Source organism: Lissotriton vulgaris, chromosome 8 (assembly GCF_964263255.1).
Source record: "Lissotriton vulgaris chromosome 8, aLisVul1.2, whole genome shotgun sequence".
NCBI classification, from domain to species: Eukaryota; Metazoa; Chordata; class Amphibia; order Caudata; family Salamandridae; genus Lissotriton; species Lissotriton vulgaris.
The window spans coordinates 334,371,462-334,389,874 of NC_141696.1; the positions used below are offsets into that span (position 1 = coordinate 334,371,462).

Below are 18,413 nucleotides of genomic sequence, written 5' to 3' on the forward strand. Positions count from 1 at the left end.
TGATAAATCTTGGGTACTACACGTCATATCAAGGCCCATTTGATATATGGCCATTGGGATAAGGGTTATCCAGTTTGAGACCGCAGTATGCATTCAGACCGTGCATTATAATGACTAGAAGCGCTATCCACCTCCAAAAACCTCCTCATCTTTTTTGGCTAACACCTTATACCCTCAACGTTTTATTTGATTTATTTTTAAAAGGAGAGCACAGCATGCGCAGCTAAAATTACTGTAAGTATTAAACACAAATGTAGTGTGCATACTTATTAGTTTTAAAACTAGTCAGTCAGTCAATAAAAACTTTATTTGGTTTGTTACAACCATACAAGTATACTCTTTACATATTATAATCCTTTATCAAAACACATAACATAATATATTATTAAAAAAACTAAAGAGGCTCCTAATCCTTGCATAAAAAATAACCCAGCTCCTTAAAGTGTCGATCAGAATTCTTCTTAAAAATATTAATATCAAAGTGGTTGCAATCATATAAACACCATCCTTTTAAAATACATTACTATTAGTCTTTAAAACACTCTAATATTTTACTCAGAATCTGATGCACCGGTTACTCTATGCCCTGGAGAAACACCCTAATTTTACTCATAAATTTACCCACAGCGCAGGCTACATCTAACTCTTTCAGTTCCACTAGAAAATTGGCAGCTTGCATCCTATCAATAATTCTATATTTTTTAAATATCGGGCATAAAATCTCTTTCCGTAAATATATAATCGACCTACAGTCCAATAAAATATGTAAAATATCACAGTGGGTACCTAACATACAAGTACATTTACCATCGCTATTTATCATGCAGTTTTTGACCCTATTATTTCCGTAACAGGGGTTTATTCCCATTCTCACTTTTAGTATCTCACGTCTTAGGTGGTAATTAGGTACCTATCTAAATAGGGAAACTGTTGAATTTCTGTTTCCCACACCTGTATCATGTGGGCCACCAATGTTTTCCGCAAGAGATATTCTCGATCACCTGTTCGGGAAATGTTGGCTCCTTGAGACCTTAGGATCTTTTTGGCCTATTATTGCATGACCTAGCTGCGGGCATAACTTTAGTCCCAGCCTTCCATACTCTCTCTTCAAAGAGGCTCTTATTACTTTTGCCCGTGACAGTTCACTAATGGCAATTTCTCCTCTACACCACTGGGAGATCTTTTATAACTCCCCTGCCCCTAGTCGCTGCCAAAAGCGTATCAGGGCCATGCTAGAGGTTACTGCCCAAGAGGTAAGTCCGAGCTCAATTCTTGCCGCTTGTACCATTGATGCCTTTGGTAGCGAGAACAAGCTTTTCAGGATATAACCCTCTTCTTTATCCCAACATGTTTTCCCACTTAAAAGAAGTACCTCTGCCCCATATAAAAATTGTGCAGGAATCATTGCTAAGTAGGCCTTTATTAACTGCCCATCTGACATTTCACCATAACGCTGTTGAATCTTTTTAGACCCTTCACTGTAACCAGTGTCCTCATTTTCAAAGCCTCCAGTTAAAACTATTAGAAACAAGTTACACAACATTTACCAGTTGCATTCCACACTGACAACACCTACAAACACACGAAGGCTGTAAACAAACTAGAGACATATTGTGCAATTAGTACTAATGTTTTTGAACTGCATCTGCAAGGCACTTAATGTATCTACTTCCCATTTTGTTTGCTTGACTTACCATTGCCAAGTAGGGCAGTGGTGCACCAAATGTTCTCCAGCTGCCAAAAACTGTTGAGAAAGCAGAAAACAGAATGAATACTAGTGTCAAACAACTCATAATGTGTGTGTGTTATTGCTGTCCCTTGATATAACTTTGTTTCCAGAGAAAGAAGTCATACTATTTCTGATTGCTATTTGTTTGTGGGATGACTGCCAAACAAATGAAAATATTAAGACAGGCCTCCAAACGTTGAATTTTATAATAAATGCTTACAATCTTTACATGGAGTTTTGTAACTAAAGGGTCAATGAATTATCTGCTGTACCTACAGTAAGGACTAGGGAACCTGCACACAGGCACAAAGTACACCTCAACAAGTGCCCACCACAAATTGCTTTGAACAATCAATCACAGATGCAGCACAAAATATTGCTACTTTAACAAATGATTGCCAACCTAGATTGTAGAATTCACCAAAAACTATGGAGTTAAGTCTATTTTCTTTCAAAGGAGATGGCAAACGAGGCAGGGCAATAGGAAAATGGCACAGAATGGTAAGAGTTCAATTATATTGAAAGAAGTAAATGAGGACACAGGGAAAATAGTTTGTGGAGGCAAGCAAATAACAAATTATGGATGCAGCAGTTAAGGGGCATGACAAATTGGAGAAAAAAACACTCCTAATACAAAATCTGTTTAGTGTGGCAAATAAAGCACCTAGAAACACTTGGATATATATATATATATATATATATATAGATATATATATATATATATATATATATATATATATATATATATATATATATATATATATAAGTTGAAGAAGAGAAAAGAAACAATGATTTTGGAACGCGCACAGTATAATAAGATCTCTAGCAATGCGTTTGCTAATTTTTCTGGAAAGGACAGGTCAAATAATGACGTATGTGCAAACATTAGCCAGCGATAGTTTGGAGTTGGGTAACAAAATGGAGGTGCCATTCTATAGTTGGAATGATTTCTTTTTGTAGCTATATGTTGGAGTAATTCCAGTCTCTACTGCATAAACATGTATTGGAGACTGCAATAACGCAAACATGTCGTTACAAAGCTTTAGAATGGCACTATCAACTTCTTACCCAACACCAACACCAACACACAGTAATATTGTGTAGAATGCGTCTTTAAACGTCCATGTGCTTATCTAACAGCACAGAGGCTATGTACCACTAGAGATACTGGCCTCCTTCACCTGTGAAGCACGGACCAACCAGAGAACAGAAGCAAGTTTGAGGGTGCTCTCCTTGGCTTAAGATGACTACCTCAATTGCACTCACAAGGGCCCTTTGCCAACCATCAGCACATACATATATAATCTAACAGTATACACCTTATTGTGTTTAGACAGTAGCATGAAGCAAGGTCAGTATTATCAGGGTAACCCAAGAATTAACTGCCTGGCTAGCACACAGATCTCGACTCGCACTACAAAAATTGGCTGAATGTACAATGGAACACCAACCTCCACACTAGGCCAAATCTCAATATACTCAAGCTGGCTCTTTGGTGCCATTATGTATGCTCTGAACCACAGCAGAGTCACACTCAACAGTACTTCAGTGGTGGCCAAAGTTGTTCTGCAATATGAAACTGCAAATAATGGCCAGCACAGATCTTCTGCTCCAATATGCCAATGCTTAACTTTTGGTTCCACTGTTTATTTTTCAACATTCTACCCTATCTTGGTTGAATGTTTTAATAGTGTTGCAGCCCTTCTGCCTCGGGCTTTAAAGGTTACTAAAGGGCCTCTCCCTCAAGGTAGACCATCGGACTTATAACTCTGGTGTGTGTTCTTTAACAGCTGTTATAGCCCTTGGCAGCGGGTCATAACTCCTCACTGTAAGGTTTTCAAAAGTATTATATGAGCCAGCAGGCCCAGAGAAGTTGGGAAAGGGACCAAAACAGTCCTAGCTGAGAACCAGTATTACATTTCATACTGCTTAATACTCATACGTTTCTGGGTTATGACACACTGACTTAAACCTCTCATACATTTAACTTCGCTTTGGTATCATTATCAATCTACATTTTGATGATTTTACAGAAAGCTAAATGAGTGGAAGTGGGTCAAGAGCAAAGCTACATGGAAACTGGTGAAAATAACATTTACCCTTCTTTCCACTAAAAAGACACTTTCTTTTTCATTAAGGTTAGAGATATTCCTAAAAAGTCACAACCATATTATTACTCACCTCTTCTGGTGTCAATACTCCAGTTTCTTTGAACTTTGACTCCTAATTACGAAAAGAAAATAAGATCAATGATAAAACATGTTAATTTTTAATAGACAATTTAAATGTGTGTATAATTACTGTGTATATTCAATTTTGATAGCCATTTGAATTAATTGGTGGTTTATGTGTGCAGTCTTTGAAAGGATGCCCTAAACAAAAAAAACACATTTTCACCTCTTGAGTCAATGTGCAGTCCCATAAAATGAAATTATGAAGCGAGGGGAGATGAAAATCAAAACAGAGGTTTAACCCAAAAGGGTAAGTCCAGAAACGGAAAACAAAAATCAAATTCAGTTATGCATTATGAAAAATAAAGCTGGTACTTGTAACGAAGACAAAGATAAACTGATGGCGGTAGCCCTCATGTGTTGATCCCTACTTTGTTTAATCAGTCATTTCTGTCCTTTGCTGGCCAGAGGCACGAAAGGATGCATTTGTCAATCTATATACTACCTGGTATCATTACCAGTGTCAGATGAGTATATAGACATAAGAAAAGAAGGAACTGCAGTGGGCGTTGTGCGTTAAACCGTTCTCTTGCAACCAATAGATTTCTATTTTGAGTACATTGTGTAATGTATATTCTGTGTGTGTGGGGCAGGATTTCCTCTTCATGTCTGAAATGAGGAAAAGGGTTTTAATGCACTAGACATCGTCCACTGTACAATGATAACAGGCTCTTATTTTGGGAGATGGGCAATCAAGCTGATCCCTTTGCCTTTAGAGTACTGAATGGTAGTCCCACCTTTATCTTAACATATAAAAACAATAAGTTAGAATCGAAGTAACAGACCAGCAAGACAACTAAGAATGATGTACGGATCAGGCTATAACCTGTTAATTATATAAAACAGTATTTCGGCACATTTTGACTTCTGTAGACCACCAAATGAATCAAAACTGTTAGTCCGGGAACCCCACCACCCCCAAGCAATATCTATCAAACAAATGAAAAAAAAAAAGACAGGCCCCCAAAAATGTAATTTTATATTAATTCCTTACAATCATTACATGGAGTTCCGTAACGGAAGGGTACGCCTGTGAGATATCAAAAATTACCAGAGAAAAGGTTTTTGAACAGGTAACTGAACTGCCTGCTAATCTGAATAAAAGATTACAATAAATAAATTCAACAAACAAATTACTACAAATTGTATTTAATAAACAAAAAATATTAAAGTTTAATTTTATTGGGAAGAGTGAAGCTTAGCCAGGAAAGAGGAACACAGGAACCCTCATACTAGACACTATTTGGACTTCCAGTGCCCTACTGGCACAAGGATAATTTAATACATTATAATATAATATATCCCCACCCCCTCCCACCCAGAAACTAATAGCTGCTACAGAGACAGACCTCTGTCGGAAAGAAACCATTTCAGAAGGGCAGTGTAGCACAACCAAGCAGCGGGGCAAACATAGTATCAGCTCGAAATACAGTGGATAACCAGACTTGGGGCCTCATTAGGATGGCGGACGGACCTGTGTCCGTCCGCCACCCCCGAGGTGGAGGGACTGTCCGCAGGGGCAGCGGCGGTCCCGCCGTGCAAATTAGGATGTGACCGCCACCCTGGCTGTCACATCCTGTATATTTAACATTGCGACGGGTGCTGCTTGAAGCAGCACCCGCCGCAAGGTTAAATATGCATTTCTTCCATTTGCATGCACAACACGGCATGCCTTGCAGACACCGTCAGCCAGCGGCGGACGGGCCTGCTGTCCACCGCTGATCCCACCGCCATCCTAATCTAGCGGAGGGTGTTTTGAAGGGCCGCAGCGGTGATTCCGCATCCTCCGGGCTGGTGGTGGCTTCCGCCGGCCTGGAGGATGCGGAATCACCGCAATCCTAATCGGCCCCTTGGTTAGGTCTTTGTGTGTGCCAGCTCAATGCAGTTGCGTGCCTCTTGTCACAACAGCTTGATTAGGGTTAGGGGCACTGGAACCCGACCCTTTTCAGCTGATACTTAACCATGCAAGTATGGCATCGAAATGAGTGAAGAAGTGATAGTCAGTAAAAAATCTCATCCTAAAGTCCATGACTCAGTAAACTACAGCTCACAAGGATGGCAAGCCCGACAATACTCCCACCACTTGATTGCAACCCGTGGCACCCCAAAGTGTAGACACAACAGTCATGAAACAATTTATGGCGGTCCTCTTTCGAGTCTGCAAGATGACTTCACCACCCCATGCAGTGTACTGAAGTCGGGGAACCGACTGTACTGATGTGGGTTTCAAGGGAGTTTAAAAAAAAAAGACCTGAATGGCCTTTGGGAAAGGGTTTTCTCATTAGAGGGGAAAGTATGACATGGAGAAAGAGCAAGAATTCATTAAGTAGGAATGTACTTGCAGGAAAATATCTCTCTGCAGAGCCACGTGGAAGACTTGTAAGTCACTCGAGGAGAAACAACATCCGAAGCTGGGGAGTACCGATGGAAACGGAGGTTGAGAGTCTAGAGAACTTCAGTCAATGCTTTTCAGAAACCTACTGCAAAGGTCAGAGATTGAAGACATCAGGCTTGACAGAACCCACCAAGCTGTGCGGACCTCTATGCAAAACTCGAGACAATCCAATATCCAGACATGGATGTACTATTTTCAGCAGAAAGAACAAATAATACAAGCAGCAAGGAAAAGAGACAAATTTATCTTCGAAGGTAATACAATCCTGCTTTAACAAGACTTATTGGGCCTTACATTTCAATAGAGTAGAGGCTTTCACCCAGTGGAGTTTCTCTTCTTGCACAGAGTTGTGTAAAGATGGAGTTTACTCCTTCCTTTTTTATATTCACTTGGTAGAGACAGCAATTATAGCTGAAGACACAATCAGAAACTAAATGAATACTTATTTTTCAGGCTGGAACACAAGATGGGACTCCACTCATGTCCCTGACCACGAAATTCCACACATCCATCACTCCAGAGGAGTAAATTAAAGTCTATGTCCAGGAAAAATAAAACTGAAACCAAATGCAGTACCACAGAAAGAGAAGAGGACAGACACTGACCAACTGAAACTCGTAGCATGAGGCAATGAAGCTTCCTACCCAGGAGCAGAGGACTCATTCTGGGGAGAAGGAGAATCAGGGGGAGAGAGGAGAGTAGGGGATGCTTGATGTTTCCATTGTTAGGAATTGAGGCGTCTTAGAAAGGGACATGAAAATGGTGCGTTAGTTGGGGCAAGATGTATAATTTTCTATATTTTCTTTTGTATGTATGTTGTATTTTCATAAAAACAAATAAAATTGTCTCATAAAAAAAGAGAACGGAGGTGACATCTCAAATGTACTATAATTCTGTTAAAACTCAATAAAAACTCATTGAGCAGTAAAAATTCCTTCAATTGCAACCGTTAAAAGTTAAAACAAGTTTGTTCACCAACCATTCATAAAAGGGTGACAAATACTGTTTATTTTCACTCAGTTCGGATTAAATAAAAAAAATTCTTGGCAGATTGAAGTTTTATGTATGATAGCATAATAATCCTTTTGCTGCTAAAGATAAATCATATTATATGTTAATAATCCTTAATTAAACAATATGTTGAATAGGAATTTTACACTTTTGTCCTCCATCTTGTAGTCCAGGCTCCAGCAAAAGACTGAAATATGGAAAAATAGCAAGAAACCAAGTTTAATGCACAGAGCATTGATGATTTCCAAAGATTAAGATATAACTAAGCGTAAAGACAGCCCAGAAATGACATTGTTCCAAATCACATGAAAATGACTCAAACTATAATGCGGCTTCAATAAAGGCAAGAGTTGTGGTATGGTGCAGAATGTACAACTTCTGCACACAATGGCAACAAGAGAAACTAAAACAGCACAACGTATGCAACTGTACAACTGACTTGGATAATTATGCTAAAGTTAACTTAAAAAACAAGCACTGGCGTTGCCAATTGGTTTCGCGTTTGGAAAGTTGGAGCTATTGGTTTTGTAAATGATATTTTATATTTATATATTGTTATTGACAATGCCAATAACGATATATAAATATAAAATGTCATTTACAAAACCAATAGCTCCAACTTTCCAAACGCGAAACCAATTGGCAACGCCAGTGCTTGTTTTTGCTTGCTCCAGTTCCTATGAAGATACTAAAACAACTAGACCTCGAACCACGGAGATTCCTAATGAGGCTACTGAACATCTCTTACCGAATCTCGGGTGGCACAGGAATGGAAACATGCCATGGTTGTCCCTTTGCTCAAAAAATCTGGTGCTGACATCACAAATCTTGCCAACTTTAGGCCTATATCCCTGCTGCCAGCCTGCTCCAAAATATTGGAACGCCATGTTAACACCCAGCTCAATGAGTTTGTTGAAAACGTGGGATATCTCCCTGACACATGTCATTGTAAAATGGATGTCTAGGTTATAAGCAGTACAAAAGGGGGTGGTGATGGACGGAGCATCCAAATCAATCAAACACTCACACCCAGTCAAAAGATCTGGGTTTAATCCATCACCGTTCTTTAGCCCACTTTGCCACCCCAGTTCAGACATGGCTATATGCAAGTCAGTCGGACCCTGTGCCTCATGGGAACAGTCCAGCCCAAACTGCCAAGCTATGTCTTCCCTGGACCGGAAACAAGCTTCCGAGGACCGGTTTCTGGCATTCCAGCCGTCTTCAGCCCGGCTTGCTTGAATCCAGTGGCAAAGTGAGCAAGGTTATAGGCATACGTGAGAAAAAGCAAAAAGACCAAAAAGAACCACGTGAAAAAACAATGAACATAGTCGTGAGGACATACCATACACCTAGAGGGAATCCTAGAGCAGAGGTCTTCAATCTGTGGGGCGCGACCCCCAGGGGGGGTCGTGGAGTCCTGGGAAGGGGGTCGCAGATTCTGCCAGAGTGCAGTTCCTGGCGTCGGGCTGATCGAGGGCGCTCAAGGCGGAGGCCGCCTAATTCACACCGAGGTGTGAAAAACATCAAAGCCTCGTTAACAAGTAAAGGTCTTTTAAAGACCTGTGATAGTACTCTGGTGTGCCTTTGTGTGTGTCCAAGCTGTTTCAGCCAGGCTGACATACAGGAGCTGGGGGAGGGGGGGGGGGGGGGGGGGGAGAGAGAGGCTGTAGCCCTTTGAGTTCAAATGACTTAGCTGTGGGTTTATATTTACTTTTAACGCTTTATATAGCGCTAGTTTAACCCGTAGGTATCAGAGCGCTTTACAAATACACAGTAAACAGCAGAAGGACAGCAGAAGTACATTACAATCATATCATTGGTTCAAGTCCCACGAGCCCTCATACCTGGCGCCTGTGCAGGAGAAATGTGGCTGAGAGTCTGCTCTTCATGGTGAGATGTTTTCACAGCCGGCTGACCCCCCCCCCATGGATGTATGGATGGAAGGGTGAAAGGGTGGATGGATGTATGGGTGGATGGATAAAAGGTTACATGGATGAATGATGGATAGATGTGTGAAAAGGTGGGTGGAAGAATGATGGATGGATGGACGGGTGGATAGGTAAAGGATGGATGTATGGATGGATGGAAGGATGAAAGGGTGGATGGATGAAGGATGGTTGGATGTGTGGAAGTGTGGGTGGATGAATGATGGATGGATGGATGTGATGAGGTCTAATAGGCGCATGTATGGTTGTCGATAGTTGTTTATTATGAGGAGTACCAGTTTCTAGAATCTTTTGTCGGAAGGGGTCCTTACGCCTAAAAAGGTTTTACAAGGGGGTCTCTGCATCAAAAAGTTTGAAGACCTCTGTCCTAGAGTAAGAATAAAAACGTAATAACCTTGAATCGTAATAACACAGGAGACTGGGAAACGTTTCCTGTTTTGGCTCCGATATCTTGAAATATGGACAATCCTTTGTCCTCACTCGAAACTTTATGTAGACGGACTCTAATTATAAGAAAGTGTGTAGACTCGATTAGTACCTGTTATAGTATGCACATGAAAGAGAACCAATAGTTGTAGATCTGCGATATTGTATTTACCTAAAAAAGCTCACTCATGATAAATGCTTCAGATCCTTTCTTCTCTTGTTGTATCCTAGGAATGGAGGTTTGATTTCCTAATGTTTGATAGGCCGCAAATACCTATTAATTAAAACGGATTTGCAGTCAGAGAGTCCTGGGATATTTCAGACAAAGATTTAGGACTATTCCCCTTAGACCAAAACTTACTTGAAAAACTGTCAAATAATTATCTCCTTGATATTATCTTTCATTAGGTATTACTGCTAGTAAAACTCAAATTCTAACCATTTCGGAAAGTTACTATTGGAAAATTCATAAGTGACAAGAGATAAAGAGAGACAATTAATATTCAAATGAAGGATATCTCCTCACTGTAGACTAAGAAGTGGTTTCATACTGCTATGCAAGTCTAAAATCACACTGTCACAAAATGACTTGCAGTAGAAACAAATTAAAGTCTACGATGTAGTTGTCATCCGACAGTTAGAAGTCCAAATCGCTAAGATACCATAGTATGACCCTGTGATATAGAAAGATAAATGAGATGTGTTAATACTTCCCAATAAATAACCAACAAACTGAAGTTTGTCCATGTGCATAATGCGTAGATGAGGGGAACTTGCATTCGAAAACACTATATTTTTTAATGTAAGTTTCCTCATCTACACATTATGCACATGGACAAGATTGTTTGTTGGTTATTTATTGGGAAGTATTAACACGTCTCAATGACAATTACAACGTAGACTTTAATTTGTTTTTAGTGTAAGTTTTTTTGTGAGTGTGATTTTAGACTTGCATAGAGTTGGCTGTTTTCATTCTACAAGACAAAGAACTGGAATTCTAAGCTCATCATAGAATCTGTCCTTTGTGAATGTTAAGAATCTGGATCCGAAATGTATATGTTTTAGAGGAAATAAATCACTGTATAATCTAATTCGGTTTTCCATATAATTCCTTTGACAGAACGTTTCTCTCATCAGTATGGTGTTTTCATTGCTTTAGAAATGTATATGTAAATTGTACACGGAATAGTTAAGAGTGCTGGGGTTCCGTCTCTTGTATATATTGAACAAGTCACTCTGTGCCTTGTGTCTATCGATACTCTGGGTAGTGGGGTATCTTACCCTGATTGGCACCATTAGACTATGGTGTTCAGTAAACACATGTGATAAGTTATCAAACTGTACCAGTGTCTGACCATACCTTTTTGAAGTGTAATGTAAAAATGTAATGTAAAAATTACTTATAAAGCGCGGCATTCACCGGACGGTTTCTTGGCGCTGATCACTTGTTTGATAGAGGCGGGAGGGGGAAGGCTTATCTGTAGATGCTACGGAAGAGATGAGTTTTTAGGAGAGACCTAAAGTGAAGGTAGGAAGGAGAGAGTCTCAGTTCCAGCGGGAGGGAGTTCCAGAATGAAGGTGCCAGAAAGGAGAATCTGAGGCCTCCGTGTTTTTTGCGTCTAAAACGGGGAGTCTGGAGGAGCGCAAGATGAGAAGAGCGGAGGAGCCTAGAGGGAGCATAAGGATGCAGGAGAGAGGAAATAAAGGAGGGACCAATGCCGGCCAAAGATTTATGAGTCAGGCAGCCCAGTTTGAATTTACAGCGCTCTGAGACTGGAAGCCAGTGTAGGGCTTTGAGGAAGGGACGGACGTGGTGGTGTTTTGGTTGGTGATAAATCAGGCGAGCTGCCTGATTCTGTATCAGTTGTAGTCTATTATTTTGATATTGTGGGATGCCAGCGTACAGGGCGTTGGCATAGTCAATCCGAGAGATGACTAATGCCAACAGTGCTAGGGTGAGGGCCTCAGTAGTCAGAAAGTGGGCGATTTTCCGGATCTTCCTAAGCTGGAAAAAACAGGAAGACACAGTGGCACTGACCTGGTGCTTTATTGAGAGGTCCTGGGAGATGTAAACCCCCAGGCTTTTCACTTTGTCAGCAGGAAGAGGGGGTGGGGGGGGACCAAGGGAAAGGGGCCAAAAAGTGGAGTTCCGGGGATTGGATGGGCCTCCGACAAGAACGAGCTCCGTCTTGTCAGGATTAAGTTTAAGATGATGAACGCCCATCCAATTACTGATGTGGCAAAGGGTGGACTGGAAATCTTGGGCCGCTTCATTCGAGGAGTCGAGATTGAAAACGAGCTGAATGTCGTCTGCATAGTTGAATGCAGTGACATTCCTGCCGCGGAGGGAGCGGATCAGGGGGGAAAGGTACAGGTTAAAAAGAAGGGGTGACAGGGATGAACCCTGTGGGACACCACAGGTTACCCTCGTCCTGCCTGACGTAAACTGGGAAAGACGGACTGATTGGTGGCGGTCCGCCAGGAAGGAGCGGACCCAGTTAAGGGCCGTTCCAGTGATACCCGCCTCTTTGACACGGTCGACTAAGATAGTGTGGCCAACCGTGTCAAAGGCCGCCGACAGATCCAGGAGCACCAGGGCTTGACTGATGTTGGAGTCAGCGCCTCTACGGAGTTCCTCCATGACAGAGAGGATAACCACCTCTGTCGAATAGGCAGGTCTAAACCCGGCTTGCTGGGAGTCTAGAAAGTTGGAGTCCTCAATGAAGGAGCTGAGGACGCTGGTCACATGTGTCTCAAGTACCTTACTACGGTAAGGGAGATGGGACGAAAGTTACCCAATACCGAAGGGTCGGCATTGGATTTTTTTAATATGGGGACCGCTCCGGCATTCTTGAACTGACTGGGGACCATGCCGAGCAGGAGGGAATTGTTCAAGAGAGTTAATGGAGGGGTAGGGCAGGCCAAAAAAGCGGCCCGGAGAATCGCCGGGGGGCAGCAGTCAGTGGGGGAACCAGATGAAACTTTGTTTAGAAGGGAGAGGAAGTCTTCTTCAGGTATAGAGGGGAGCTGGGTCAAGGAGAGGGGGTTAAGAAAGGGGGCAACCTCCAGGAGGGACAGCGCCGGGGGACCAGAGAAAATACTGTTTTTGATTTTGCTAATTTTGTCACCAAAAAAGCAGTTAAGGGAGTCGCAGAGTACCTGAGATGGGAGGGGTTTGATGGTTACCCTGTCCGGGTGAGAGAGCTCCTCCACAATAGCAAAAATATCCTTAGATTTTTGCGCGGAGTTGAGAATTTTTGTGGAGAAGTAGGCAGTTTTGGCGGCTGAAATTGCCTGTTTGTATTCTCCGGATAATTTTAGGAAGTGAGATTTTTCTAAAGGATCGTAGTTTCTACGCCAGTGACGCTCGGCTTGGCGAAGTCCCAGCTTTAAGGTTTTAAGGCTGTCTGAGAACCAGCGATGTGCGTCATGGGGGCGCTTAGTTCTAATTAACTTGAAAGGGGCGATCTTGTCGCTGGCAGACTCCAGCCATTTGGCGAGTGCGGCTTCCTGGGAGTCTAGAGAACCTGGGCCGGACGGGGCTGAAGATATTAGAGAGGAAAGAAAGAGGTCGAGGTCTGCTTTATTCCATTTGCGGACCAGGAGGCTAGGGCCTTGGCTACGGGGGGGCGGCGGGGGGACCAAGAGAAGAAAGGAGATTAAGAAATGGTCCGACCAATGACAGGGAAGGATCGTGAGTGATTTAATTTCGAGGTTGTAGGTCCACACCTGATCTAAGGTGTGGCCTTTGAAATGAGTGGCTGTGTGAACATGTTGGAGGCCATTGAGCCCACTTAATAAATCAGTGAAAGCCAAGGAGTGAGGGCTTTCGTGCGGGTCAAACGGCCAGTAATTAAAATCTCCTAAAACCAGGAGTTTGGAGTTATTAATTGTGAGCTGAGATAGTAGATCGCAGAAAAGGGAGGGGAAGTTGGGCATGGGTTGAGGGGGGCGGTATACCAAAACGCAAGTAAGAGGGGACACCGAGGATTCGAGTCTGATAACCAGACAATCAGCCGGGGGGATGGTAAATAAAGAGAGGGAAGTGAATCTGAAGGAGAGTTTGATGATAGCGGCCACGCCGCCTCCGGGTTTACTAGCTGGTCGGTTGGTTTGGAGGATGTAATACCCCGGAGGAATGGCTGCCAAGATATCAGGGGAGGAGTCCTCGTTCAGCCAAGTCTCAGTTAGGAGTAGGATATCAGGACGATCTGAATCCAGGAGATGGCAGATGTCATGTTGGTGACTGACTAGCGACCGGGTGTGAAGGTATGTAATAGTGAGTTCCATGTTAGCCGATGACTGAGCAGGCTGTGTTGTGGCAGGAGGGAGGGGAACAATGTGCAAGGAGGTGGAGGAGGATGGGAGGGCCCTAAGCTCTGGGAAAACACTACGGGCGTTGAAGACGCCAAGGTGGCGTAGTTTTAAGTAGCTGGTGGATTCCAACGGCCAAAGGGAGTGTAATGCAATCAAGTCCCTAGGGGCATAAGACGTAATTTGGGCAGAATGACGGGCCCCGGGTCCCAGCCGGCCGCGGACGGGCGCAGACGGGCTTGCCTTATGCGCGCCTTTGGCGCGCAATCGGAGCGCCCGCTGCGCTCGTCCGCTGCGCTTCCTAAATAAGCACATCTTTATAGGCTGGAGGTGAAGAGGGGGCGTGGCCTCGTAGTTGGCGTGTCCTACTCCTACCGAGGAGGATAGCGCTAAGGAAAAACGGCGATTTCCACCCTTAGCTGCGCTCGTTTTAGCTCAAGAACAGCAGCCTGCACACTGCAATCATGTACCAGGTAAAGGGGTGAAATAATTAAAAGAGCAAAATTTCCAAGTTCTTTTTTTTAAAAAGTGACAGTTATACACAACATACAGCAACTCCCGGCTGAGCCTCAGGAGCAAGTGGTCATCAGCACTCTAGCAATCAGAGCGCCTTAAGTAGCGATGTGGAAGGGGGAGTGGCCTCGTAGTGGGCGTGTCCTACTCCTACCGAGGAGGATAGCGCTAAGGAAAAATGGCGATTTCCACCCTTAGCAGCGCTCGTTTTGGCTCAAGAACAGCAGCCTGCACACTGCAATCATGTACCAGGTAAAGGGGTGAAATAATTAAAAGAGCAAAATTTCCAAGTTCTTTTTTTAAAAAAGCGACAGTTATACACAACATACAGCAACTCCCGGCTGAGCCTCAGTGTTGAAGTGTGCCAGTATATCCACCACTACCCTGTGTGGCCTTCAAAACAGCACCTACTTCTTCCCTCGTACTAGTCCTAGGTTAGGTACACTGGGGTAGGCGTATTTTAGAAGCACCAGTTCAGTATTTTAGCCTGTGTTATTTATGCATGTATTTTTATATATGTCATAGCAACAGACAATGCTATTACAGTATTATTTTATATTACTGTTTGCGCTGTACGCATTATACTTCGCATTCCAACGATTGTAGCAATTCATATCACTTGCATGAGAAAGACTGTTCAATAAACCCTTTTATTGAAACGCCTATCTCTCTATTTCCATGAAATTCTGTAGAAACGAAGCATGTACGATTGACTGAGTGAATTAGTTATCTATTATTTGAACGACTCTGAAGATATTGTCCGTAGGGGAAAACAAAGTTGTCATGTTTTTGTGGTTGCCAGAAACTAATCCCTTCTTGTTTACTCGAGAAAGAATCTAGTGACCTCTGAGTGAGCCGGCACACACACAATTAAGTTTAATATAGTCGATAGAGACATACTGACCTCAGTCCTATGTCAAATCTATAGTGTATATTATTCCAATGCGCAGAACCTATTGGGAATATAGAAACTACAATACAATATATTTTAAGTAAAACATTTGCAGATCTTATACTGGAGGAAAAGGGGTCACATTACAGTAACGTTACCAAACACTGAGTTCACACTCTTTCTTAAACCCCACCACCACAACCTTTCTTCAATAAGTTCTGCAAAGCCTACTGATGTCCCCAGGTTTGTGGTACGGGAGCTACATTTTACGCATTTGCCACTAGAGAGGGAAGAAGACAAGAGTGTGGGCAGCAAAGGAGGGACATTGCAGGAAGGAGGCATATTTTGTGCTGTATGGCTGGGCAGTCTATAAGGAAGTGTATGAGTAATCAGCAGAGTAAGTTGGGGAATGAGAGAATAGATAACCAAAGGGGACTTCAAGGGCAGAAACAGATCATCAAAATCAAGAGTAGGGAATGTGAGAAGACTGGGTGTCACTGAGAAGAGTGGGGTAACGGTAGCATTCCCTCGGTGAAGCAAAAAAGTGAGAAGACAAAATTATCAATGAAGGTTTTAAACAAGCTAGCGGTAGAGAAATATTTCTTAGTATGGGGTTGGAAAGAGCACTTGCTAATTTTGGAGAAGTGGTTGAGAGTTGTTTCTGAAGCCTAATGTGAGGAAGTGGTATCCTGATGTAGCACATTTCAGCATTTTAGTATTTCGTAAGTCTTAAAGCTGTTCCTCACGCAACATTCAGAGTGGCCTCCTACATGTTGTCTGTAGACAGTGTATTTAACAGTACGATGACTGACCTCTGCATAAACTGATGATTTAATCGACACTAAGCCAATAGGCCTCAGCTCTAAAAAGGCTATGCTATTGGTTTTGCCAATGCTAGTTTGATTTCTAAAGCAGGCTCTTGTTCAACTCCCCTCCCTTGAAACCATGATGGACTGTAAGACATTAAAGGGCACCGCCTGCAGGGACCACAGTGATAAGGGTACCATCAGCAGGGACCCAGGAGGTATTCGCCCGATGCAGGGATCCTAGCGGTAATGGTCTCAACAAGAACTCGGAAGGTAAGACACGATTGGCAGGGACCTAGGTGGTAAAGGAACAAAATGGTTACTTACCAGTAGGAGTAGTTTTGCAACCTGAATAGTTTTCTGGATTCACATGTGGTGCCTTATAACGCCATCTAGTGACTAACTCCGGAATGGTCTCCTGTTTTTTTAAGGGGCGGGTGTGGTAGACTAACATTTGATGGCATGTTTGTCCCCTGCATGACGTCAGACAGCCAGCCAGATGTTCCTGTACCTAGTGGCGATCTTCAGATTCATGGTATCGAGCTTCCAACTGTTTGCTTGGTTAGTCTGCTTTTATCGCCCCACCTGATTACAATTGTCTCCCATTTCTAGGGAGTTGGTCGGTCGTATGTAAATCCAGAAAACTCCTCAGGCTGCAAAACTACCCCTACGTGTACGCACCCATGTTGTTTTGGAGCATGAATCATTTCTGGATTCACACGCTGTGCATTAGATTATCTACCTGTGTCCCCTCCTTTGTGTTGGTTGGGGTAAAATAGGGAAGAACTTGCAAACAGCTGTTGCAATACTCTTTGTCCTACTTGCGCTTCCTTATTCATTTATATGTCCACACAGTAATGCTTTGCAAATGTGGGAGGGGAGGCCCATGCTACTGCAGGGCAAATTGCGTCTGTCAGCATGTTTGCATGGAATGCTATGGTTGCACTCTTTTTGCTTGTGGGATGTGATTAGGGCCGTGATGCAAGTGACTTTCCTGCTACTGAGTAGCAGTTTTGTATTGTCTTTACCATCCATCGTGCAATTGTTCCGTTTGTTACTGGTGAACTTTTTGTTGGTCCTGCGTATGAGAAGAACAATTGGTTTCCTTTGCGAAACTGTTAAGTTTCTTACAAGTAGTATATTAAAGCCCTCCTTACATCCAGGGTATGTAGGGCTCTCTCCATTTGTGTTTGTGGCTGTTTGAAGAATACTGGTGGTTGAATGCTTTGGTTGACATGGGAGATGCTCACTATCTTGGGTAAAAACTGTGGGTTTGGCCCAAGAACCACTTTTTCCTTGTGCAAGTGCGTGTATGGTTCCAGAATTGTTAACACTTGGAAGTTCACTTCCTCTCGGTAGTGATGTGATTGTAATTAGGAATACTGTTTTAAGAGTAATAGTTCGTAGATTAGCCTTATGCATAGGTTCAAAATGTTTTGCAATCAACTGCGACAGTACAGTGTTTAGGCTCAGTGCTGCTCTTAGGGGTGCAATTCTCTTTGAACCCTCTAAGAATCTTTTGATTACAGCTAACATGAATAGACTGTTACCTGATGTACCTCTGGAGTATGCTAACTGGGCTGCCAGATGTACCTTAGTGAGGAATAGTATATCTCACTATCCAACAGGTGGGTGAGGTATGTTAGTACAGTTTCATGACTTTTCTTTGTTTCCGTGGTCTTATTTTTAGTGCACCAGTGGAGATATTTTCTCCATTTTGCTGCATAGCATTGTCATGTGGTAGGCTTCCTTGCCTTTTTTAGTACTTCCACAGTTCTAGTTCAAGGGGCTGCACACACCCATTCTAAGTATATGTTATGTATTAGAAACAGTTATTGACAGACAGAAAATTGTTTGTAGCAGAGCCAACAGGTCTCACATTTTTGACCAATTGGCTTTGCCCATGCTTTCTGGTGATGCTTTAGTCTTGGTGAAAAAGTGAAATACTTTTTCCTCATAATGTGCAGCATCGTCAAAAAGGAGAAACAAGCATTTGCAATGCAATAGGGCTCGCATTTAGGAGCGTTTGTGCTATTGGCATTGTAAATAATGCCTTTTATTTATGTGTTGTTTTTAAAAACAGATAAATAAATAAAAGGCATTGTTATTTACAATGCCAATAGCTTAAACTCTTGCAAATGTGAAACCTA

General features: G+C 42.6%; 1 protein-coding gene across 2 annotated transcripts in view; it reads right to left on the reverse strand.

Moving 5' to 3' along the window:
* The window catches only part of ATG3 (autophagy related 3), a 161,059-nt gene that overhangs the window by 136,846 nt on the left and 5,800 nt on the right, over positions 1–18,413 (reverse strand). For both annotated transcript variants that reach the window (XM_086934097.1, XM_086934098.1), the window contains exons 3-4: positions 3,911–3,952; positions 1,695–1,744 (exon numbers count right to left, since the gene is read on the reverse strand). In XM_086934097.1, coding sequence (XP_086790223.1) covers positions 1,695–1,744; positions 3,911–3,952 — 92 coding nt within the window. The remainder of the gene's footprint in view (positions 1–1,694; positions 1,745–3,910; positions 3,953–18,413) is intronic.